At 37.0% G+C, this 25,857-nt stretch overlaps 1 protein-coding gene across 2 annotated transcripts in view; it reads left to right on the top strand.

Moving 5' to 3' along the window:
* ERBB4 (erb-b2 receptor tyrosine kinase 4) overlaps window positions 1-25,857 on the top strand; it is a 1,302,405-nt gene that overhangs the window by 1,259,461 nt on the left and 17,087 nt on the right. For both annotated transcript variants that reach the window (XM_069578247.1, XM_069578248.1), the window contains exon 25: window positions 109-279. In XM_069578247.1, coding sequence (XP_069434348.1) covers window positions 109-279 — 171 coding nt within the window. The remainder of the gene's footprint in view (window positions 1-108; window positions 280-25,857) is intronic.

Here is a 25,857-nt window from a genome sequence, read left to right as displayed (position 1 = left end):
ATTAATTTGCAATGATTTTGATATTATATAAATGTGCTACAAACTTCACATATTTAACATGAAGGAAAGAATCATTTTTGTGTGTGTATCTGATGGGCAATTTTTTAGGGTGATGATCGTATGAAGCTTCCCAGTCCAAACGACAGCAAGTTCTTTCAGAATCTCTTGGATGAAGAAGATTTAGAAGATATGATGGATGCTGAGGAATACCTGGTACCTCAAGCTTTCAACATCCCTCCTCCCATCTATACTTCCAGATCAAGAATTGACTCAAATAGGGTAAGAAGTAATTACATACCACTTCTCATATTATTTCTGAGAAACAAAATCATGGAAATACTCTGCAAGCACTAAAATTACCAAATAAATAATATAGCTCAAATCAGTGTGATTCCTAAATTAAAAGCAAGTGTTATCAACAAAAGATATGCCAAACTTGCCACATATAGTTAATTTTGGAAGGCAAGAATGGGCAATACGATATGCACTCTAAAATATCTTCAAGATTTCAAAAGGAGAAATTTTTTTTTGGTCTTAAATTTAGTTAAAACAAATTTCAATTTTTGAAAATCTATCACCGATTCAAACTAATAAATCTGTATATGTTTATAAATAAATGAAAATTCTTCCCAAGATAGACTCTCCCCTTTTTTCTTAATAAGATAATGTGACTTATTGGTCAAGAGACAATATAAGTACAGCTCTTTATTTAGCAGACATTAAATATTTCCTGTGAGGTTGAAGTAGAAACGGAACACTGTGCAATCCTTTGGACTAAATCAATCATCTTGGTAGGGCTTCTGAATCATTTCTAAGATGCAGATTTGTTTTGAAAGAAGCGTCTGAATGGAATTTCCATTTCATGTTAAATATTAAGTCCACTCTCTGTGAATAGCATTTTTTCTCTGAAAACTATAAGTCCATGCATTCGTTCATTTATTTTTTGAAATTTGTTCATCACTCCTTCAATATTTATTGAATACCTCTGCATTACTAGATGATTGATTGAAATTCAAAAAGTTTGACATAATTACTACTTTCAAGATGTACCAACTTTGACAAGAGTCACAAAGATATGGAGACAGAATGCAACATGATTGTGTTATGATCAAATGTTCACTGGCCGTTATGGAGAATAGAGAAGCTGTGATAAGTTTCTTCAATTGAAAAGACACACACATGATGCTTACTTTTTTTCCAGAAAGCAATTCTTTTCTTTTGATCTCTTCCTCCCTCTAAGAATATTGTCATAGCTTGTGGAACAAGCAGCATCCCATTTGTCTTGACCATAAGCATAAACCCATTCCAGTATTCTTGCCTGGGAAATCCCATGGACAGACGAGACTGGAGGGCCACAGTCCATGGGGATGCAAGAACTGGACACAACTTAGTGACCAAACCCTCACCACAGTAAGCATAAAAAACTTTCAGCTTACTGCTCATTCTCCAAAACAAAGTCATTTACTTTATTTCAGACTGATAGCAGTAATAAACCTCGTGCTTACTATATGTCATAACGTACATGTTTACTCTTAATCCTTACAACAATCCCATGAGGTTCTAATATCATTATCTCTGTCTTAAATATGAAGAAATTTGTCACAGATTTAAGGACTTGATGGGTGTCACCCAATCAGTAGAAGTTCAGGATCCTAATGTGTACAGTCTCTCTGTGCTATTCATACAATTGCTTCAAAGGGATCGGAACATGTTCTTTTCAATATACTTTCTCTTGGCATCAACCTCAACCTCTGAGTTACATATTGTTTGGAAAGCTCCCTGGTTATTTTCTTATAAAATCCATCTTCCAACCTGCCCAATACCTTTTCTCCCCTCCATCCTCATAAGATCTCTTATCAGTTCAGTTCAGTTCAGTTCAGTCGCTCAGCCGTGTCCGACTCTTTGCGACCCCATGAATCGCAGCACGCCAGGCCTCCCTGTCCATCACCAACTCCCGGAGTTCACCCAGACTCAAATCCATCAAGTCAGTGACGCCATCCAGCCATCTCATCCTCTGTCGTCCCCTTCTCCTCCTGCCCCCATCCCTCCATGCCACCAAATAGATAAAACATTTCTTTAAAAAAAGGAGCAACATCTTTAAGGTGTGTAAACGAAGTACTTTTTTTCCACTGTACACTTAACGAAATGATCAGATCATAACTTTGACATTTATAATTTTACATAACAAATTTTAATAACAGGGAAATTTCAAGAAAATAGTTTTCCTTCACTAACATGATATGTTATAAAGGCCAAGGGCTTGAGTCTTTCTTTTTATAATGATTATTGAATTCCAGCTTTCTGTTTATCTCAATTTACACTCAATGCAAGGAATTCATAATGAAGGTTTGAGTTAACTGAATGGAATTACTAAAACAAAGTGAAAACCACATGAGAAATTATTTGGCCTTTACTCACCATTTCTTATTCCACATTATTATTTAAACAATGTTATCTGTATATTTCTTTTTACTTTTTCATGTCTTTGTTAAAAGAATTGTTTTTAAGTATCATTTTATTTTTAGGCCTTAGAAAGCCTCATTATTCATCTATATTTTTCTGTTTTTTTAGTAGTAATGTCAAATGTGTGAAAATACCATTTCCCCCCTTCTTTCCTATAAGGCTAGCCTCATTTTATCGTTAAAAAGTAAATTCAATTTTAGGTTCTGTGGCCACCTTACATGGTAAGGGAACATTTTAAAGGGAATTTTAATCAAAAGTTGTGTTGAGCATGTTTGTTGGACTTTGAAACCAAAAAGTAATCCAGTTTTTAAATATAGACTCCCTGCTCACTAGCTGAGAGGCTTAAAGTTCTGAATATCTTGACAACTTTGCTTCTTCATTTGTAAAATAAGCACAGTAGTATTTACATGATTGTTAGGCAGTTTAAAAAATTGCAGCATATCTGAAGTGCTAGGCAAATACTTATCTTCTTTTAGAATCACACAAATCTTATTTTTAGTTGTTTCCTTGTCAATATAATAAACTATTACATTGTTTTATAAAATTCTCTACACATTATCTATGAAAAACCCATTGATACAATCACTGCTTGACAAGCAAATTATTTCAGATTATTTCAGGTTCTTATAGCAAATAAGTTATGAAAGTTATTTTTATTATGCTTTTCATTATTTCAAATTTTATATATATTTTGATAAATTATAATATTAAAATGATGCATCAGCTAAAAATACGGTGTTGATATTTGTCCAGCAAGGTGATAGATATAAAGGCAAATAATGCTAGAAAACATTCAGCTAATTTATATTTTTGTTATTGTTGTTAGATATTCTCTTAATATTATCTCAAAGACTTTAATCAAAATATACCCAAACACTTACTGTAGCATGAGGTAAATATGAAAACATGAGAAGCTATCTAAACTCCTGCAAATTTAAGTTCTCTGTATCTATAAAATGGGGACAAAAAAATTCCCACAGAATATTGTGAAGATTGACTTTTTAATATATCTAAGCATATTGTCCATTGATGGACTGCAGTAGGTGCTCAGTTGAGTTGAAGTAAATGAAAACCAACTATTTGTTCAGAGCTTATTATGTAGCAATGGAGTCTGCCACTGTCGTTTGTGTTTTGGGAGAGATATTGGTTTCTCAGGTAGATCTAGTGGTAAAAAACCTGCCTCCCAAAGCAGGAGACATAAGAAATGCAGATTCTATCCCTGGGTCCAGAAGTTCCCTGGAGGAAGACATGGCAACCCACTCCAGTATTCTTGCCTGGAGAATCCCATGGACAGGGGAGCCTGGCAAGCTACATACAGCCCATAGTGTCTCAAAGAGTTGGACATGATTGAAGTGACTTAGCATGCACACAAGGACAGAATGGGAAACCTTTATCAGTTCAGTTCAGTTGCTCAGTCGTGTCCCACTCTTTGTGACCCAGTGGACTGAAGCATGCCCAGGTTTCCCTGTCCATCACCAGCTCCCAGAGTTTACTCAAACTCATGTCCATTGAGTTGGTGATGCCATCCAACCATCTCAACCTCTGTCGTCCCCTTCTCCTCCTTTCTTCAATCTTTCCCAGCATCAAGATCTTTTCCAATGAGTCAGTTCTTTGCATCAGGTGGCCAAAGTATTGGAGCTTCAGCTTCAGCATCAGTCCTTCCAATGAACACCCAGGACTGATTTCCTTTAGGATGGACTGGTTGAATATCCTTGCAGTCCAAGGGACTCTCAAGAGTCTTCCCCAACACCACAGTTCAAAAGCATCAATTCTTCCACACTCAGCTTTCTTTATAGTCCAACTCTCACATCCGTACATGACTACTGGGAAAACCATAGCTTTGACTAGACAGACCTTTGTTTGTAAAGTAATGTCTCTGCTTTTTGATATGCTGTCTAGGTTTGTCATAGCTTTTCTTCCAAGGAAAACTTGGAAGAAAAGTTTGTCATAGCTTTTCTTCCAAAGGGGAAACTATAGTGGAGACAAAGGAAGGCTTCAGGTATGCCCTGATTGAAGGCTATTGGCTTGGGGAATCAATAGAAAGGCTAATGAAAAGCAGGGCATCCCGTGGAGTTGGGTGCATATTTGGCTTTCTCTGGTTGGCTCTAAATTGAAAATGGGGACAAAAATTAGAGAAGCTGCTAGTTATTAATCAAATCCTGGTCACTTAGGGCCAATTGTTAACAGAAGTTTTTACTTAGCTTCCTGGATTGTGACTAAAGATAACAATCAAACTTCCTAAAAGAGTCTGATTCATAGTTGACTGTCTTCCTGGGCTATTTATTCTAGCTATGGTTTCCTGGGCATGTTGCTGTAGGTATGAATTAGACCACTGGGTTCATATATGATCTGCCATTATCTGTGTATATATTCAGTCTATCAAGAGGTTTTAGGTTCCCTTATTCCTTTCTTTTCTCTTGATATATTTATTTAAATGCATATTGCCTTATATTTTAAATTCAATATTCAAAATGATTTTGGACTTTCTGCACAGCTTTTTTTTCTGTTTACATGGATAAGTTTTGTCTCTTTCTTTTGAGTTACCTAGATTTATGTTTGTTTAGTATCATGAGTTGTACATTAAATGCAACAGCAGTGAAAAAGACTGACTAGTAAATTGACGATGCTGCTAAAGATATTTTAGTTTTAGTGACACTAGTTCAATTAAATGTAAAAACTTCAGTGTATTTTTATAGAGAAGGATATATTTCAATTGTTGCAGGATCATTCAGTCATTTGTGGTGAATAGTTTTAAAAATTAAGTGCCCCATCTCTTTCAAAACACATCAGTTAACACATCAAGTATCCAGGTCAGGGGAAGATAGAGAAATTGTAGCTGCTCCACATTGGTACATCAGGTGATCCATATAGATCTAGCATTACAATTTAAAGTTTTCTCACTTCTTTCCAATCTGCTAAGAAATAACTTTATTAACAGATTTGCATTTTTCCTCCTTTGTTTGCCCTTTTTCTTCCAGGAAGGGTGTATAAATAAGTTGAAAAACTGAAAAAGTATAGGCAGGAAAAATGAAGGATGATGAAAGATAAAGGGGTTTGGTATTTCACAAATTTGATCAGCTTCATTGAATATGGACTGAATATTGACTGCTCAGAAAATATAATTCTATAAACTTTATTTTGTACCTCTATCACTTCACTATCAGTTAAGATTTCATAACTTTGATGATATTTTAGCAAGGTTTCCACATGCATTGTAATTATCTGTGAGATTTTAACTAATTCATCAGAAAAGAGAGAAAGAAAAGAAGGAAGGAAGAAAGATAATGAAATATAAGAAATCTCTGGCCTTCCCTGTAGGATTTTTGATACTGTGCTATGTATGCTTCCTAATGATGTATAAGCTAGTAGAAATTAAAGCAAGATGAGAATGTAGAAAAAGTAATGTCATTTAAATTACAAGAATTTCAATTGAATTTTTCTTTACAATTTAGGAAATCAGAACTTTGACTTATTATTTTATGAAACAAAAATAGTAACATCAAACTGAAACTTATTGAGTTCTTACTATAACCCAATTACTATAGCACTAACTACACTTAGTAGTGTTTTAAATTAAATATTTCACAAAGCTCTATGAGGTAGGTAATTAAACTATGGAACTAAGGAAATTAAAATATGGAGAGATTAGATAATTTACCAATGATAAGAGACAAAGCTATAATTAATTAAGTTCAGCTTCCAATAGTCCCACTTAGGATCCATATTCCTAAAATAACAGAGGGGCTAGGGGAAGGAAGCTCCTCAATTCAGGTTGCTATTGAACTTCTTACAACTTATGGAACTAGCACTTTTCATTTCCTTAATGGTAATTGGGTAAAAGAAACTAAGTTGGATGTCAGGAATCTCACATTCTAGAACTCTTTGACATTTCAGCCTTGGTCATATTATTTAATCAGATTCAGTTTCTTCAGTGATGAGAAGATTGAACTGAATCACATATAAACACTTTCTAGTTTTAAAGCTATCTTTCCATTTGGTGGCTTTTCAAAATAATCATTTATTTTATATAATTATGTTATATTTTCTTCTAGAAAATGTTTAATTGAAAAATGCCCCAAAACATTTTGGGTTACATCTATACACCACTTTTTGGTTTTTTTTTTCCTTATGTGATTGATTATAGAAGAGAAAAACCTAAGGACACAAGTTAAGGAAGCATCTCATAGCTAAATAATGTAGTGGGAGAATTTTGTGATGATACAACAAGGTTACTCTGGTTGCAATTTACCAAGGATCAATATCAATTCTAACAACAGCTGCTACTTGATAAATGATTGTAGTCTCAGGATATTGCTTTTACATTTCTTCCAAAATTATGTCAAGGATTCCTGCACAGTATCTTTGATATGATATTTGTTTTTTTTTTTTTTAATTTTATCTATCAAGACAGGAGAAAAAGCTCTTCTTACTAGGATAATCCATATCACTAGGTATTTTTTGCCCCAAAGTGTTACCTAAGTAGTAATCTTTTAGCCTGTTAGGTTATTATGATGAAAGAGCAAATGGATTAATATAATGAATGTTTATCTTGGGCCAGACACTGTGTTGGGCAATGAGAGTACAGAGGTAAAAGCAACTTTATTCCCTCAAAAAGTTAATATTCTAGTTGAGGAAATAATGTACTGAGGGCAATATGCCAGGTATTGTAGGAAAAAGACCAAATCAGCTTAAGAGGCTATAGAAAGTCATTTGTGGCTGTATGATTATTGAATCTAGCTTGGAGTAGAAGTGGAGTTTTGTTAGGGTGGGACTGAAATGGATCAGAAGGAAAACAAAAGTCAAAACTCAACAGAAACTCTGACATGAACAAAGATGTGATGATGTATTTTTAAGTATACTTTAAAAAAAAAATCCCCATTTTTGTAATAGTTCTATACAAACTCTTTGCCACCCCATGGATTGCAGCCCTCAGGCTCCTCTGTCCGTGGGATTCTCCAGGCAAAAATACTGGAGTGGGTAGCTATTCCCTTCTCCAGGGTATCTTCCCTACCCCAGGGATCAAGCCTAGGTCTCCTGTATTACAGGTGGATTTTTTACTGTCTGAGCCACCAGGGAAGCTCTTTTCCATACTGTACATGTTTAATAGCTCTTTTATGTTATCAGAGGAGATCTGATGGACCTTCTCCCAGTTTTCCTATTTTTTATCAATGTTATGAAGGCTTGAGACATGGTTGTGAAATTCTCTTGCTTTTCATTAAAACCATCCAATTCAAAACCAAATCCTTTCTGGTGTTCCTGAAAAACAGCTCTCAAATTCCTGCCATTATTCTAATTCAGGCTTTCATCACTTCATAAGAATTACTAAAAAATTATTCTAACTAATATCTACATTTTTTTAAATTTTTGCAGATGGGCTGTTTCTATATATAGGGTTTAACGAATGAAAGACAATGTTGTGAATATGTCAAACACTGTATCATTTACTAGCATTAATTCCTTTCGCTTTATTTTGCCCTCATCTATTGAGAGTATGCCTTTTATTTTCAGCAATGGGATAAACTTGAATGATATATGTTATATTAGATTTCTCTTTATATGATATATAGTCCTATTGTCACTAACAGTAGAAGGAATTTTGAACATTCATCCTAGGAAATGCCTTGGCCATTCCAGTTGACCAGTCACTGCAATTTATTTTCCACTACTCTCTAGCTCACACATACAAAATTGCCCAGAGCTGCAAGCATTATCCCTGTCTTGATCTCTTTCAATATATAGATCATATTGCTGTTTTCTGTTTTAGTTTGGAAGTGTGGGTGGATAACTTTAACAAACAACTATTTTCCCTTATGCATTATAGATTTGTTTATTTGCTTTTTTCCCCCTAAATAAGAGCATACGATCAAATTACATTTGTTGAAACTTCTAAGTTCTTGGAAATTATGTGGACATCAAAATTAATTCTGATCTCTCTGGTTTGCCACTAATTTGAGAGTATCTCTCAATCTCTCAAATGATTAATTTATCATCAAAATAACAATGTCTTTTTGTGCAATGTCTTCTCTACCAGTGACTTTCTTAAAGTCTGGCTATATTATTTCAGTTATACTACTGTTTGTAAGCTTTACTTTTCTTGAACAAACTGTTTTTTTTCAGTAGTATTACTCTTTTATTTCTCCTTGATTCCCAAAGGATTTTCATAGAATTTAAGTCACAGCATCATGTTATGATGCTTTTTAATATCAGCTCTGCATTCTTCATATAACCCTATATTTATGAATTACACACAAAAATTAATTACTCTTCAATTTCTTGAGTAAGAAAGAAAATTTTTAGACTTTCTCAAATCTCCAGGTAACACAGATATCACTTCTAGCAGATTTGGACTTGAGGTACCACCTCCTTGTTATAGTATCTCATGATTTCCTCCATAGTTGTTTATTGTTTAGAGATTCTGCTCTTTCTGTTGGCAAATGAAAGATTTAAAACTAAATACTAATGCCTATGAATGCATGTTTGCAGATGTAATAGAGGTGGTATGTTTACTAGAGCATGGTAAGTCAGAGTAACCTCTGCTCCCCGACCCGAGATGAAATGACAAGAAGTTATATAGAGCTTCCCAGACTCAAAGCTGAGGGAGGAGAGGAGGTTGGCAGTAAATACAAAAAAATAAATAAATAAAAATAAAAAACAATATGTTATCCCTGTACATAAAACTCCATGGTTCCACTTACATAGAGACCCCTGATTATTCTTACCACACCAACAATATAATCTTCCCTCTCATTTTCCATTTTTCCTTCCTTCTTTCCCCTTGTATTTATGTCCTTCTCTAGTCACTTGTTTCAAGTAGGTTTTCTCTGAATAAAAATATATCCAAATATGGTCCAAGTATATCAATCAACTCAGTAATTTGCATCACTGAGCTGCCCCATTGTAATATGAGGTGACATGTAAGTAATTATATATTCATAGAGTGCCAGAGATGGGATCTTAAAGGCCTTCTGATACAAGCACTGTCATCTAAAGTGAAATTGCTCAGTCATGTCTGACTCTTTGCTACCACATGGACTGTAGCCTACCAGGCTCTTCCATCCATGGGATATTCCAGGCAAGAATACTGGAGTGGGTTGCTATTTCCTTCTCCAGGAGATCTTCCTGACCCAGGGATTGAACCCGGGTCCCCCTCATTGTGGGCAGATGTTTTACCATCTGAGCCACCAGGGAAGTCTACACGTGTAAACTGATACTAGAAAAGATAAAATCCAGAACTTTGTGTCCTTTGCTGTTAAAGGAAAGGTGAGAAACCATTCTCTGATCTCTTACATCTAACATTTAATCCTTTATTGTTTCTATCTACTTTTTTTACTGGTCAAAATATGGATATCTTGATGTTGACTTCAAGTCTGATAAGATTTAGCATCAATTGGTTTAAAAATGTTCCTGCTGAGAGTGCAGTGAGAGGCCAGAGAGCCTGCTGCTGTTTGCCTCCTCTGTTTATTCTCCTGTGAGACTCCTTGTAATCAAGAGTTAATGGTTTAGGAGGATCAAATGGAACTGATAAAGCCAAAATCCAAAATCTTGGAGCACAAAGAGAGCACAGTGTCTGTGTTGGGACTCAGTAATTACCTGCTTGAAGATAAAATGATCCTTACAAGCTTCATAAAACTTTCAAAATTTTCAAACACTAATTTAAGTACAGTTACCACTTATTGATCACAGATTTGTGTGTTAGGTTCGTCTCTGAGCTTCTGAGCTTTTACGTTTGTTACCTTAATCTTCATAGCAAGACTAAGCAGAATTTACCATTTGAATTCTACAGAGGAGAAACAAACACAGAGACATAGAAGCCTCTTTTTACTGAGGCTTCCACCTTATATGGTAAAAAATAAGATTTGAACACAGAGGTGTGTCATCTACAGTCTAAGTGTTTAACGCTCACCTTTCATTTGTTAAAATAGCATGGAAAATCAATATATCATCTCCAAAAAGTAATAACATATAAATAAAAGCCTGTAACTATTCAAACTGCTAAAAACAGTACATATTTCTTTAATTTTTTAAATATTTAGGACAATCTTTATGAAACCTTTTTTTACACTTGCCTACAAAGTCATATTTTGAAAAGTACTCACACCTTTTCTTGAACTCTTTGAGGATGCAAAGTCCACTACAAGCAATACTTTATAAAAACAGAGTCACTTTCATTCTTGGCATACTCACAAATTAAATGATAGCTTATAAAGTTTACAAAGGACTTTGATATAGGTGGGATTTTATTTTCACACCAGAATCCCAGAGACACAGTATTTGAAATCCCTGACTTGACAACTTGGTAAAGAACTTGGTAACCAAGACCCAAACCAGTACCAGGCCAAACCAGTATCTAACTCCAAACTGAGTGACTCGACTATTAAATAATGGTTCATCTGAAAGCACTTACTGTTGGCATCACTGTTTGTTGCCTCTTCTCAGTACTGTATTTGGACACTGCCAAACAGACCCTTCTGTGACAGGGAGACAAAGGACCATAGCAATATGGCTTGTTGAAGGCGAATCTAATGTTAAAGAACATTTCTGTGATCTTTACGAAATTATTTTACACAAGCAATTATCAGATACCTTAAGAAGCCTTTTTAAATAAACAAAAGAGCTTCTTCCCTGCTTTGTTCAAAAGTGCTAAGGAAAAAACTCAGAACAAGAGAGGGAAACAAAGAGGAGGGAGGGGCCCCTTAGACATTTAGATTTGGAATGTTAATGAATGTGTTATCTAAATCACTTAGATGGTTATTTTTTAGTATTATTGCCACAAGATTCCAAGCTCCACTTTACATTATGGGAAACATCTCATCAAGAAGTTTATTCTTTACTGTAGGCGACCTGGAGAGCACAATTATGAGTTTCTTTACCCTTTACACAGTAGAATTGGGAGATTATCATCAACCTTCTATTCATATTTTGTGGAGGTTATCTAATTTATGTGTGTATATATTTATTTATTCTGACAAATTGGTCTTTGTCTGCCAAAGCTCCCTGTTTAAGCCAGATTGCTCTGATGATTTCTCCTGCAAAGGTTTGAGAGAGAAATGTTCTATTTCTTTGTCAATAAGGATCGATGGCATTTTGAGAGGTGCAGAATATCCTTTGATTGCTCCATGAAACAGACTGGAAAAGATGTTCATAGGTAGTGGGGGGTGGGCTCACTCATCAGCTTTCCTTTGTGCAATTGCTGCAGTTGCACACACCCGCATCACAAGCATCGTGTGTCAGTCCCTTTTCTCTTTCACCTGCCCAAATGAAATTTTCCATTGTAATTCTAACACAACAGTGTTCTCAGGAGAGGCTAATGTGTGCATTGTAGTTCTCACTCAAACATTGTAAACAGATGGCTGTGAACCACCCTCTCATTATACTTTAGCAAAGGCTGAATTGAGAGAGGGATTCCCCTGGAGAAGGGAATGGCAACCTATTCCAGTATTCTTGACTGGAGAATCTCATGGACAGAGGAGCAGGGCTGGCTATAGTCCATGGGATCACAAAGAGTTACACACAGTTGAGCAACTAACACTTTCATTTTCAGATCACCATGGGAAAAATTCCAAATACTGTGACCTTATCCCTTGTAAAATGTTTTGACAAAAGAAGTACTGTAAATTTGAGAGGGAAAGAAAATAGAAGTTTAATTCACAGCCAATTTGGTTTGCTTTGTCCAACAAGAATCATAGACATTATTTAGTAACTCCATACTTGTTTTCCCTCTCTGATAGAAAAGAATAATATTTAACATTCTTTGCATAATGGAGATGGTGAGATGTATACAATTAAAATTTGTTTGGAGTTTGGTGTAATTTATTCTTATTTAGAGCTAGGTACTATAGTTTTATGTTATATAGACCGAGATTTTGAATATCCTGAGTTTAAATGACTAAACTCATTCTTTAACTCCTCAGTTCAGTTGTTCAGTCATGTCTGACTCTTTGCGGCCCCATGGACTGCAGGACGCCAGGCTTCCCTGTACATCACTGACTCCTGGAGCTTGCTCAAACTGATGTCCATGGAGTTGGTGATGCCATCCAACTGTCTCATCCTCTGTTGTCCCCTTCTCCTCCCACCTTCAATCTTTCCCAGCTTCGGGGTCTTTTCCAGTGAGTCAATTTCCTCGGATGGACCAGTGTTACAGCACCATGTCACAGAAAGCAAAGGAAAATATATCCTTGAGGCATGAGGGTGGGCCAACCCAAAAAACGCAAAGAGAAGTTCCCTGGCCCAATTTTAGCTCTTTTTATGTTTTTTTCTCCTCCCCCCTGAGCCTGCCCTATGTAAATTGGGCTAGCCAGGAGGGCTGTTTGGCTTACCTGAGGTTCTCACTCAGGTCCTCGGATCTTCCTTTCTTCTGTTCCACAGGCTTTTCCTTTCTTTGACTTTTAGCCACCATCATTCTGGACTCCTTTTTCCTATTCTAACTGCCTAACACAAAGTTTGACATAAGTGATGGTTTTGAGAAAATCAGCAGGATTTGGGTACCATTTGGATGTTGCAGAGTGAGACAGAGAATTTAAAGTGACATCAAATTTTCTCAATGAAAGGTTGAGAAAATGTCAATATTACTAGTAGTGTATGAGAATAGAGAATGTATAATAAGGAAATATATTCAATATTTTGGAATGTAAGTAGATACAGATGTTAGATACTTGGGAATGTATGTCTAGAACTCAAGTGAAGTTGAATCTTGGTTTGGATGATTCAACTTGATTCATGATATATCAGTATTGTTCTTGAGAGTAGTTTTCGTAGAATATAGAACTAATGGAGAACAGAATATGATTGAAGATTAAAGGCAGGCAGTGGTAATTCTTTAAATTTTTTTTTTTAATTGTAAAGGAAAGAAATGGGACTAAATGTAAGCTCAGAGTGAAAGATTAGTCAGAGGATGCTTTTTAGGATAATAGGCATTCAAATATTCTTAAAGTAGAGTAAGGTAGTGAAATCATAGAGACAGAAAATAATAGGATATGGGCGGAGAAAAGTCTAGAAGTAGTTAGCAGAAGATAAGGTCAATACATTTGAAGAAAATTTATCTTAAGCAGAACAATGTAATCATTGGCACAAGGAAATTTAAGAGTAAGATTTTAACCCATCAGTCAGACGGGTTTCTCTGTCTCTTGAACACTAGTTAAACTTTTATTCAACCTAAAGTTTACAGATGGAAGATGTTCAAACTACCTCTCCTTTTTTTTCTTTTTTTTCTTTTAGTTCATTGGGAGAAAATGTGTTTTTTTAGGTAATTTGGAAAACTTGCAAAGTGTGCTAGCAGAACAGGTACTTGGAGATCTCACTAACTGTGTTTAAATCTGGGCTTCAGTACTTATTATTAATAGTTTTGTAAACTTGAATGACTTCACCTCTTAGTTTCCTTTTCTCTAACTCTAGGTTCAAATAACACCTACTGTTGATCTTTTTAAAATGCACATGAGAGTTCCGAGTTAAGATTTTTTTGTGGCAGAATGAGGACTGCAGCTTGGGACACTGCCTTTCAGATAGCTCTGAGAAACAACTCCGAGGAGATAAAGGGGGAGCTAGGATATATAGAGTTTTGCAGCTAAGGGCAGGTAGTCAAGTAGTCGGAAACATCAAACGATTACTGTTAATTAAAGGAACTAGATTTGTCATGTTAAGGAATTTAGGTCTTTTCTTGTAAGGGCAGATGCAAGAGTATGGGCTCACTGATATCAATTGTTTGATATGCACCTCAGCTATCTGGGATCAGTTTCCTGTGTTTTCACATCCTGAGTTTTCTCAGGGTTTGCTATAGGGAGTGGCTGCAATCTGATAGCTGCTAGATGGCAGGTATTCTTTTCCTCCCTGAGTGTCCTCAGGGTTCACAGTGGGGAGTGACTGCAGTCTGATGGCTGCTAGGTGCCAGGTATTCTTCTCCTTCCTGAGTTTCTTCAGGGTTCACCAGCTTACTTGTAGAACTGCAATCACTAATAATTGTGATATCCTTGTTACTGATAGGGCAGGAAATAGTCCATATCAGATATCACTGGGCAATGTGAGTGATTGTTGTTTAATTGCTAAGTCATGTCTGACTTTCTTGTGACATGATGGACTGTAGGCTGCCAGACTCTTCTGTCCATGGGGTTGTCCAGGCAAGAATACTGGAGCAGGTTGCCACTTCCTTCTCCAGGGTATCTTCCCAACCCAGAGATTAAACCTGGGTCTCCTGTATTGACAGGTAGATTCTTTACCACTGAGCCACCTTGGGAAGCTCATCTGGGTGATACCAGTTAAGTGTGTTCAGTTCAGTTCAGTTCAGTCACTCAGTTGTGTCTGAATCTTTGCGACCCCATGAATCACAGCACGCCAGGCCTCCCTGTCCATCTCCAACTCCTGGAGTTCACTCAGACTCACATCCATCGAGTCAGTGATGCCATCCAGCCATCTCATCCTCGGTCGTCCCCTTCTCCTCCTGCCCCCAATCCCTCCCAGCATCAGAGTCCTTTCCAATGAGTCAACTCTTCGCATAAGGTGGCCAAAGTACTGGAGTTTCAGCTTCAGCATCATTCCCTCCAAGGAAATCCCAGGGCTGATCTCCTTCAGAATGAACTGGTTGGATCTCCTTGCAGTCCAAGGGACTCTCAAGAGTCTTCTCCAACATCACAGTTCAAAAGCATCAATTCTTTGGCGCTCAGCCTTCTTCACAGTCCAACTCTCACATCCATACATGACCACTGGAAAAACCATAGCCTTGACTAGACGGACCTTAGTCGGCAAAGTAATGTCTCTGCTTTTGAATATGCTATCTAGGTTGGTCATAACTTTTCTTCCAAGGAGTAAGCATCTTTTAATTTCATGGCTGCAGTCACCATCTGCAGTGATTTTGGAGCCCCCAAAAATAAAGTCTTGACAGTGTTTCCACTGTTTTCCCATCTATTTCCCATGAAGTGATGGGACCAGATGCCATGATCTTCATTTTCTGAATGTTGAGCTTTAAGAGGGGAGAATATGGGAATATCTAGGTATTATGGAGCCAGTCATATCATTGGGAGTAAGGGTTGAGCCTCTTTAAGAAAAATACTGCAAAATAAAAATCTTAAATAAAAAAAGAAAGGATATAAATAAACTTATTTACAAAACAGAAACAGACTCAACAGAGAGCGAACTTATGGTTATCAAGGGAGAAGGGTGTCGGGAAGGGATAGTTACTGAATTTGAGATTGACATCTACACACTGCTGTTTTTAAAACGAATAACCAAGGACTTCCCTGGTTGTCCAATAGTTAGGGCTCTGTTCTTCCCATGCAGGGGGTACAGGCCTGATCCCTTGTCAGGGAACTAAGTTCCCACATGCTGTGTGGCAAAAAAAAAAAAAAAAAAAGGCATAAAATGGATAACCAACAAGAACCTAGGGTAGAGCACAGGGAGTTCTACTCAATATTATATAACAACGTAAATGGGAAAAGAATTTGAAAAAGAATAGATACATGTATATGTATAATTGAATCACTTTGCTGAATACCTGACACTAGCATAGCATTGTTAATGAACAATAATATAAAATAAAAAGTTAAAAATACTAAAAATCCTACTTTTTAAAAGTTTACCAAATCTCCCAGGCCCTGGGAGAAGTGATGCAACTGAAGAGCCTGAAGCTTTAAACTTTACCGCTTCAAGGTAAATTTGCTCTGGGTAGAGAAGGTAAGGTTATATGCAGGAGTAAAGACTGCTGGGAATGTATGTGTTCCAAGTTACAAATATCGCTTTAGTGAAAACTTCCTCTGGAGCTCCCAGTATTTGGAAACTCAAGATGGATGGGGTGGGCCCCAGAAATTCAATATAATAACAAAGTGGTGCTTCCTTCCTCCCTTCTGGAGGTGGATGATCTAGCATTTTTAGAAATTGTATTTGTGGGCTGCTAAACATTTTATGAATGTTCACTTGACCAAATGCTTAGGATGAGCTGTTTTTGCTCTTCTCTTGACCAGAATTTCCAAGCAGGAAAATATGAAAGCATTTCAAAGCAAATAATTCACAACCTGGTCTTATGTCAAGCTCTCTTGGAAATATCTTCTCCTCCTGAATAACTGATATTCAATATGCTTTTGTATGGAAACAGGTTGGATTAAAATATCCTAAAAGTGCTGTCAGTGTGCTGATTTTATTTCTAACTGCTTTGGCTACCTTTCAATAAGAATTTAAGAAATCAGTCTTAAATGATCAAAACCTTCTCTTCTCATTTATTGTTTCTGGCAAAATCTGAGCTACTAGTTATATTTTTAACATTTAGACAAGTAAATGGGAGAAATGAGAGAAGTGAGGAACTAATACAACTATTTGATTATGTATTTAAGGAGCTTGCATTCTAAAAGATAATATTTATAAAAATAAATAATTTCTAAAATTCTTGAATATATATTTACAAATAAAAACAGTAATGATTTTTATGAGAGCCTGGGAAGTCTAACATTTAAGACTTATGGCATGAAAGACAATCAGCCACACTCTCCTTTGTGATTATATTCATTAGATCAAGTATTAATATTTTATTTTGTCAGAACATAGCTGCACCTTTGCATAACATTTTCTTTTAGATGTGATAAGTAATAATTGTGCTACTATTAATACATAATAAAGGACCAAGTGGCCTGGAAAATAAACCAGGGGCTTTTCTTGTCTGTCTAGCACTTTTTTTTGTTGTTTGTTTGGTAGATCTTGGGAGAAAGCCTGGGGTATACAATATGTGGAAAAATCTAATCTATTTTTCCCAACTCTAAGTCATTTATCAAATTATTTCAGATTGCAAATCTAAGCACTTTTCTATTATTTAGCAACTTTCTTTCCAACAGGTGTCTTTCTTAAAAGTGTTTAACACACTTTTAAAATCTATAAAATGTTTCAAGTCTTAACTTATTAGAAAAGTAACACATAGGAATTCTCTCTCCACCAAATGGGGTAGGAGAATTCAAACATTTCTTACATTAGTGTGTGCTTCTCTTAATGTGCCAGTTTTCCCTGAAAACATCAATGATCTCAAGGAATAAAAAAAAATTTAAGCACACATTCTGGACTGAGGACTTCTCTTTGCCCTGTAAACAGTGCCTTAGCATGAACTCTGAGACATATGAGGTGTCTGTCTGAATCAGTACAAATGATTCAAGAAGATCAAGGCCAACACGTGGTCAGCAGAGATGGGAGTTTCTAATGTTTGGCTTTCATTGACTCTGACACCCTCATCATCAAAAGAAAACAAAAGTAATGAAGATTTTATTTCAATTTATTAAACCTCTACTATTAGGTCGTTCAGTTAATTTTATTTTAGCTGCTTAAGGAATTAATTATTGAACATTTAATATGCACATTTCTGTATCTAAGTGCTGAAAGAGGATCGTGCTTCGATTTACTGCTGGCTAAGAAAAGCATATATTATTTTTTTTATTTTCAAAGAAATGTTTTACAATGACTTTAAATGATGTGCTAACCTATATATATATATATATATATTCAAATGAAACATAAATCATTTTTGTTTGTATCAATAACACCATCCCCTTTTGATAATGTTTTCAAATGACATTTATGTGTGTGCAAGTGCTCAGTCACTCAGTTATGTCCAATTCTTTGTGATCCCATGGGATCAAGACCATCCCCATGGAAAAGAAATGCAAAAAAGCAAAATGGCTGTCTGGGGAGGTCTTACAAATGAGAAAAGGAAAGATATAAGCATATGAATGCAGAGTTCCAGAGAATAGCAAGAAGAGATAAGAAAGCCTTCTTCAGCAATCAATGCAAATAGAGGAAAACAACAGAATGGGAAAGACTAGCGATCTCTTCAAGAAAATTAGAGATACCAAGGGAACATTTCATGCAAAGATGGGCTCAGTAAAGGACAGAAATGGTCTGGACCTAACAGAAGCAGAAGATATTAAGAAGAGGTGGCAAGAATACACAGAAGAACTGTACGAAAAAAGATCCTCACGACCCAGGTAATCACGATGGTGTAATCACTCATCTAGAGCCAGACATCCTGGAATGTGAGTCAAGTGGGCCTTAGAAAGCATCACTATGAACAAAGCTAGTGGAGGTGATGAAATTCCAGTTGAGCTGTTAGAAATCCTGAAAGATGATGCTGTGAAAGTGCTGCACTCAATATGTCAGCAAATTTGGAAAACTCAACAGTGGCCACAGGACTGGAAAAAGTCAGTTTTCATTCCAATCCCAAAGAAAGACAATGCCAAAAAATGGTCAAACTACCGCACAATTGCACTCATTTCACATGCTAGTAAAGTAATGCTCAAAATTCTCCAAGCCAGGCTTCAGCAATATGTGAACCGTGAACTTCCAGATGTACAAGCTGGTTTTAGAAAAGGCAGAGGAACCAAAGATCAAATAGCCAACATCCGCTGGATCATCAAAAAAGCAAGAGAGTTCCAAAAAAACATCTATTTCTGCTTTATTGACTATGCCAAAGCCTTTGACTGTGTGGATCACAATAAACTGTGGAAAATTCTGAAAGAGATGGGAATACCAGGCCACCTTACCTGCCTCTTGAGAAATCTGTATGCAGGTCAGGAAGCAGCAGTGAGAACTGGACATGGAACAACAAACGGGTTCCAAATAGGAAAAGGAGTACGTCAAGGCTGTATATTGTCACCCTGCTTATTTAATTTATATGCAGAGTACATTATGAGAAACACTGGAGTGGAAGAAACACAAGCTGGAATCAAGATTGCCGGGAGAAATATCAATAACCTCAGATATGCAGATGACACCACCCTTATGGCAGAAAGTGAAAAGGAACGAAAAAGCCTCTTGATGAAAGTGAAAGTGGAGAGTGAAAAAGTTGGCTTAAAGCTCAACATTCAGAAAATGAAGATCATGGGATCCGGTCCCATCACTTCATGGGAAATAGATGGGGAAACAGTGGAAACAGTGTCAGACTTTATTTTTGGGAGCTCCAAAATCACTGTAGATGGTGACTGCAGCCATGAAATTAAAAGATGCTTACTCCTTGGAAGAAAAGTTATGACCAACCTAGATAGCATACTCAAAAGCAGAGACGTTACTCTGCCGACTAAGGTCCGTCTAGTCAAGGTTATGGTTTTTCCAGTGGTCATGTATGGATGTGAGAGTTGGACTATGAAGAAGGCTAAGCGCCGAAGAATTGATGCTTTTGAACTGTGATGTTGGAGAAGACTCTTGAGAGTCCCTTGGACTGCAAGGAGATCCAACCAGTTCATTCTGAAGGAGATCAGCCCTGGGATTTCTTTGGAAGGAATGATGCTGAAGCTGAAACTCCAGTACTTTGGCCACCTCATGCGAAGAGTTGACTCATTGGAAAGGACTCTGATGCTGGAAGGGATGAGGGGCAGCAGGAGAAGGGGATGACAGAGGATGAGGTGGCTGGATGGCATCACTGACTCAATGGAAGCGAATCTGAGTGAACTCCAGGAGTTGGAGATGGACAGGGAGCCCTGGCGTGTTGTGATTCATGGGGTCGCAAAGAGTCAGACACGACTGCGTGACTGAATTGAAGTGCTCAGTCACTCTGTCGTGTCCAATTCTTTGTGACCTCATGGCCCACCAGGCTCCTCGGTCCATGGAATTTTCCAGGCAAGAACACTAGAGTGGGTTGCCATTTCCTACTCCAGGGGATACTCCCAAGTCACGGACCGAACTTGTGTTTCTTGTGTCTCCTACATTGACAGGCAGATTCTTTACCACTCAGCCTCCTGGGAAGCACTTCAAATGATATACATGATACTAAGGCTGCAAAATGAACTCTATCATCACACAGATACAAAATAGGTAACTGTATACTTTTATTCCAGTATACAAGAAACATATACTTGCTTGGTTTGCAGCATTTAGTATAGTTTTGTATGAGTAATACTTGGACAAGTCACCCTTCAGCTGGATTTTTTTTTTTTAACTACTAGTAAAAAACACCATATTGCACATTTATGTAATACATTTTTTTCAAATACATTTACCTTGAACATGAACTTATAAAACTCATAAAGCAGGCAGACAGACATTATTATTTCCATTTTACAGATGAGGACATTAAGCTTTGAGTAAAATTTATCTACAGCAACAGAGCTGGTGGGTGGCAGTGCTCTTCCCTACTCAAGAGCTGTCCTTCTATAGCTTCTTTCCTTCCTAGAGACTTAGAATTTCATTTATTTATAACTTTAATTTTTCTATACTGTGTGTCAGTTGCTCAGGCATGTCCAACTCTACAATCCCTGGACTGTAGCCCACCAGGCTCCTCTGTTCATGGGATTCTCCAGGGAATAATACTAGAGTGGGTAGCCATTCCATTCTCCAGGGGATTTTCCTGACCCAGGGATAGAACCTGGTCTCCTGCATTGCAGGTGGATTCTTTACCATCTGGGCCACCAGGAAACCCAGTCCAATACTGTTTAACCATAATTATTCTTTTTTTAAAAAAAGGTCTTCTGAAAAAGTTTTAATAAATTTTAATTATTCTGATTCTTCCTGTCTGTTATGCACAGAAATGTAGGTGGATGGTATGTACAACTTAAAATGAATACTTGCAGAGATCTGTGTTTGAGCTTATGAGCCCAAACTACACTTTTCATCTGCCTACAGGCAATTTATCCTCAGCACTTGTCTTTCCTATTGTTCTTACTTAATTTATATTCTTCAGGATAAAGCAGAAGCTGAGTTTCCTAGACCTCCAAAGCATTAGGAATTACATAGATGTCTCAAGGGAATGTTGTCATACTAGTGATAGAATCCTGATGTTTTATAACTAGATGTGAAATATCCATTGCATCTGGAACCACTCATTATTTGTAAAAATATATTTTTTGGCCATTAGAAGTAAGACTTTAAACAATGCTTCCAGAAATAGTAGCTAATTGACAGGAAGAGTGAGTGTACTAGATAAGATATAATATTCAGATGATTGTATTGGGATTCAGTTTCAATTTAGGACTCACCCTGAGTATCTGTAGAGTAAAATATGTGCAATATATAATTTAAGGAATGTTAAAATTCTTTATTCTTTAAAACATATCCCACTGCCTGAGGTCTTGAAAGTGAAAAAAGTGAAAGTGTTAGTCGCTTAGGCCTGTCTTACTCTTTGCGACCCCATGGACTAGGACTATAGCCTGCCAGGCTCCTCTGTCCATGAAATTCTCCAGGCAAGAATATTGGAGTGGGTAATCATGCCCTTCTCCAGGGGATCTTCCCGATGCAGGGATCAAACCAGGAAGGCCCTTAGATTCTCATTAATAAAGTCAAACTTGAAGTGTAAATATCTTTTCCATCTATCCATCCTTTGATTCAATATCCTTTTACTAAATATTCATCACATCTAGGTTCCTGAACTGTGCTAGGTATGAAGGATATAATAGTAAATTTAAGGCTTCTTCTAAATAGCCTTGGGCTTTGGCTCAGATGGTAAAGAATCTGCCTGCAATGCAAGAGGCCTGAGTTAGATCCCTCGGTCAGGAAGATCCCCTGGAGAAGAGACTGGCCACCCATTCCAGTATTCTCACTTGGAGAATTCCATAAACAGAGGAGGCTGGTGGTCTATACTCCATGGGGTCACAAAGAGTTGGACCTAACTGGGCAACTAACACTATCACTTTCTTCTAAATAGATTCACAATCTAAGAAAGACAGCAAACTAATGAAGTAAATAAACGATTAGAATAAAATTGCTGAATTACTCATATGGGGTGCAGAATAGGTTCTTGATATTTTTGAATCAATAATTACATATAAACAGGGCAATGATAGCATTCCATAGAATTAATATGTAATCAAGATGAAGCTACTAGAAAGAAATGTTTAGGAAACAATTGGAACCTGGGCAGGTAACTGGAGGTAATAGAAGTCATGGATCATCAGGAACTGCTGGTGCTTTTTTTGACTGGAGGCATATGATGAATAAGCAGAAAGACAAAGCTGGAAAAATTGGCAGGAGCCATAGCTATCAAAAGCCTTCATGCCCCAAGAAATTGAGATTTGTTTTAACCTGAAGCCAAAAGGGGTCTTGTAGGTTTTTAAGCAGGAAATGAAGTGTGAATATTAGATTGGAATGAGGAGATCAAGGAGACCAATTAGAAAAATATTATAGTAGTTTAGTCAAGAAATGTGGTCATCATTAAGTTCATTGCATGTGCTGTGCCTGTTTTCCCTAGAGTCCTGGTTTACTCCTATTACTCTTGACTTAATTATTTATAGCATTTTCTTTTATCCTCAAAATTTCCGAGTTGCAATGCTAAATGATTTCGTACCTTAACATCAGAACTAAAACAGTATCAATGAAGATGGAGAAAATGGTTGTATCCTTGAGGTATTAAAATGTTTCAATGGGTAGGCGTTGGATGCTTATGAAGAATGAGATAGAGGTGAAGCCAAAGATGGCACTGAGATATTTAACTTACACAAGTAGATAAGTTGATACTATTCACCAAGCCAAGAAAGATAAGAGAATTCCATTTAATGTCAGGAGAGGTGATGTTCATTTCAGTTTTGGAAAAGTGACATTTGAAAAAGCATGGAACATTCCAGTGGAGATGTCAGGTCAGCAGTTAATTATGTGTGTACAGGTTGGTACTCAGTATTTCATTGTTCTGTGAGGTGGGACTATTTATGATCTACTAAGGCAATGGCACCTCACTCTAGTACTCTTGCCTGGAAAATCCCATGGACAGAGGAGTGTGGTAGGCTGAAGTCCATGGGGTCGCGAAGAGTCGGACACGAATGAGCGACTTCACTTTCACTTTTTACTTTCATGCACTGGAGAAGGAAATGGCACCCACTCCAGTGTTCTTGACTGGAGAATCCCAGGGATGGGGGCGCCTGGTGGGCTGCCATCTATGGGGTCGCACAGAGTCAGACACGACTGAAGCGACTTAACAGCAGCAGCAGCAACCACCAAGTTGAGAAAATTCCCCCAAACTAATCAGACTAAATGGATGCCCTTAGCCTAGCTACAGCCAAATCCGTGAGAAGAGAATAACACTACAGATGAGAGAGGGGGTTTTGGAATATGAGTTACTGACTTAAAATGGTGCATCTTTTTTGAGATGATGCAATAGCCCCATTTCCTATAGAACCAGGACTAGAATCACTGGACTCTGGCATCTGTTGCTGCTGCTAAGTTGCTTCGGTCGTGTCTGACTCTGTGTGACCCCATAGATGGCAGCCCACCAGGCGCCCCTGTCCCTGGGATTCTCCAGTCAAGAACACTGGAGTGGGTGCCATTTCCTTCTCCAGTGCATGAAAGTAAAAAGTGAAAGTGAAGTTGCTCATTCGTGTCCGACTCTTCGCGACCCCATGGGCTGTAGCCTACCACACTCCTCTGTCCATGGGATTCTCCAGGCAAGAACACTGGAGTGGGTTGCCATTTCCTTCTCCAATGCATGAAAGTGAAAAGTGAAAGTGAAGTCACTCTGTCATTAGGGAGCAATAAAAAAAATATGGACTTGAAGTTGAAAAGGAAACGTGATAATCAGACTTCACTTCTTTAGAGTTTCACCTGCCTTGTCCCGATTCAGTTATGCAGACATAATCTAAGAAGGACAGCAAGCAGATTGTTTTTGTTTCATAGTAAACCATAAAAGTATTTTTCTAATTTGGCCTATTGATTTTTGTTGTTGGTAACTAGATGTGTGACCTTGAGCAAAGTCACCTGCCGTCTCTATTACCATAGCTGAAAATAGGGAGAAGGAGATTGGGTGATCTCTGGCATCCATGTCAGATTTAAATTAGACACTCTAGTTTCTAGTGTTTCTAGTCTATTTTATTTTTTGGCTTCATATTTTTTTTTAATTTAAATTTATTTATTTTAATTGGAGGCCAATTACTTTACAATATTGTATTGGTTTTGCCATACATCAACATGAATCCTCCACAGGTGTACACGTAGTGTTAGCTACTTTAGAAGTTGAAAGAAAGTTATTATGACCATGGTTCTGGCTAATATAGGTAGCAAACAGTTTAAATAGCAAAGTAAAAATATTGGTCTTTTTTTTTACTTCAGAAAATTCCAAAGTGGTTCACAAATAGATGCAGGAATTCTTTGTATGTTTTTCTTCTTCCTTTTGACATGTGGCAAAATCACATTTGGGAGATTTTAAAAAATGGTATAAACGCCTTAGACTATGGGCAACCAGTTGCTGTGGGGGAAAGTGTTTTTCTCTTGGGGTACTGCCTTCAATCTGATATTCATTTTGGCTCCGATCAGTTGTAAATACCAGCCAGCTTCTGTGAAATGTAGCTGGTGTTTGCTCTGGGCTGGTGGGACAGCCATGTGCTGTTTGCTCTGTCAGTAGCTGTACTGGAGTATGCGCAGTACCTTATTCAGATCAGCTCGCACAAACCAGATGTCCTAATTCCAGGTGGGCTGTTAGAAGTCTTTTTACTTATAGCAACAGCTGTACCACTTCGGAGCCTGAAGAGCAGTAGTTCGCCTAACCAACCATTGTTACAAATTCACTTTTCTCTGGTAAACAGTTGGCATAAACTAGCATACCCGAAGGTATTTCCAACCTGATCCACACTGAAATGATAGGAACATGGAAAGCATTATCTGTATTATGTTAAATTGTTTGCTTGTTGCCAACACTTATCATTTAAGACACTGAATAAAATCTACATGCCAAAATTAGAGTTATAAAATTTGTAGTTGTATTTTCTATATTATTTGTTTCCATCTCCCAATACATGAACTATGCCCATCATATTTTTATATTCTTACACACAGATTGCTTTAAATACTGTTATAGTTATTTTGAATATATAATAAAACTTTTCTGGTGTGGATTATTGCTAAAGAGGAGTTTGAAATATAAGGTGCTTCACTGTTGCCTTATTATTTGCAAGTAAATAGTATAACTCCAAATAACCACAAAAGAAACATTTCCAAGTGGAACTCTTATAAATGATGCTTTAATGAATATTATTTACTTCCTGATATATAATATCCACATGTGAAAAAGAGTAGAGACAAAGCAAAACTAAGCCCACAAATAAACTAACAACCTATAAAAGAAAATTTGTTAGTTTGAATGAATTAAATAAAACGTTATTATCTTGTTTTAAGCTATTAATTTTCTTCATGTATGTATGAATATATATATATATATATATATATATATATATATATACACATGCATGCATATGTGTATAGATCAGTTCAGTTCAGTTTAGTCACTCAGTTGTGTCTGAGTCTTTGCAACCCCATGGACTGCAGCACGCCAGGCCTCCCTGTTCACCAACTCCCGGAGTCCACCCAAACTTATGTCCGTTGAGTCAGTGATGCCATCCAACCATCTCATCCTCTGTTTTTCCTTCTCCTCCTGCCCTCAATCTTTCCCAGCATCAGCGTCTTTTCCAATGAGTCAGTTCTTCACATCAGGTAGCCAAGGTATTGGAGTTCAACTTCAACATCAGT

The sequence above is a fragment of the Ovis canadensis genome, chromosome 2 (genome assembly GCF_042477335.2).
Source record: "Ovis canadensis isolate MfBH-ARS-UI-01 breed Bighorn chromosome 2, ARS-UI_OviCan_v2, whole genome shotgun sequence".
NCBI lineage: Eukaryota > Metazoa > Chordata > Mammalia > Artiodactyla > Bovidae > Ovis > Ovis canadensis.
This window is presented reverse-complemented; position numbering and strand designations above follow the sequence as displayed.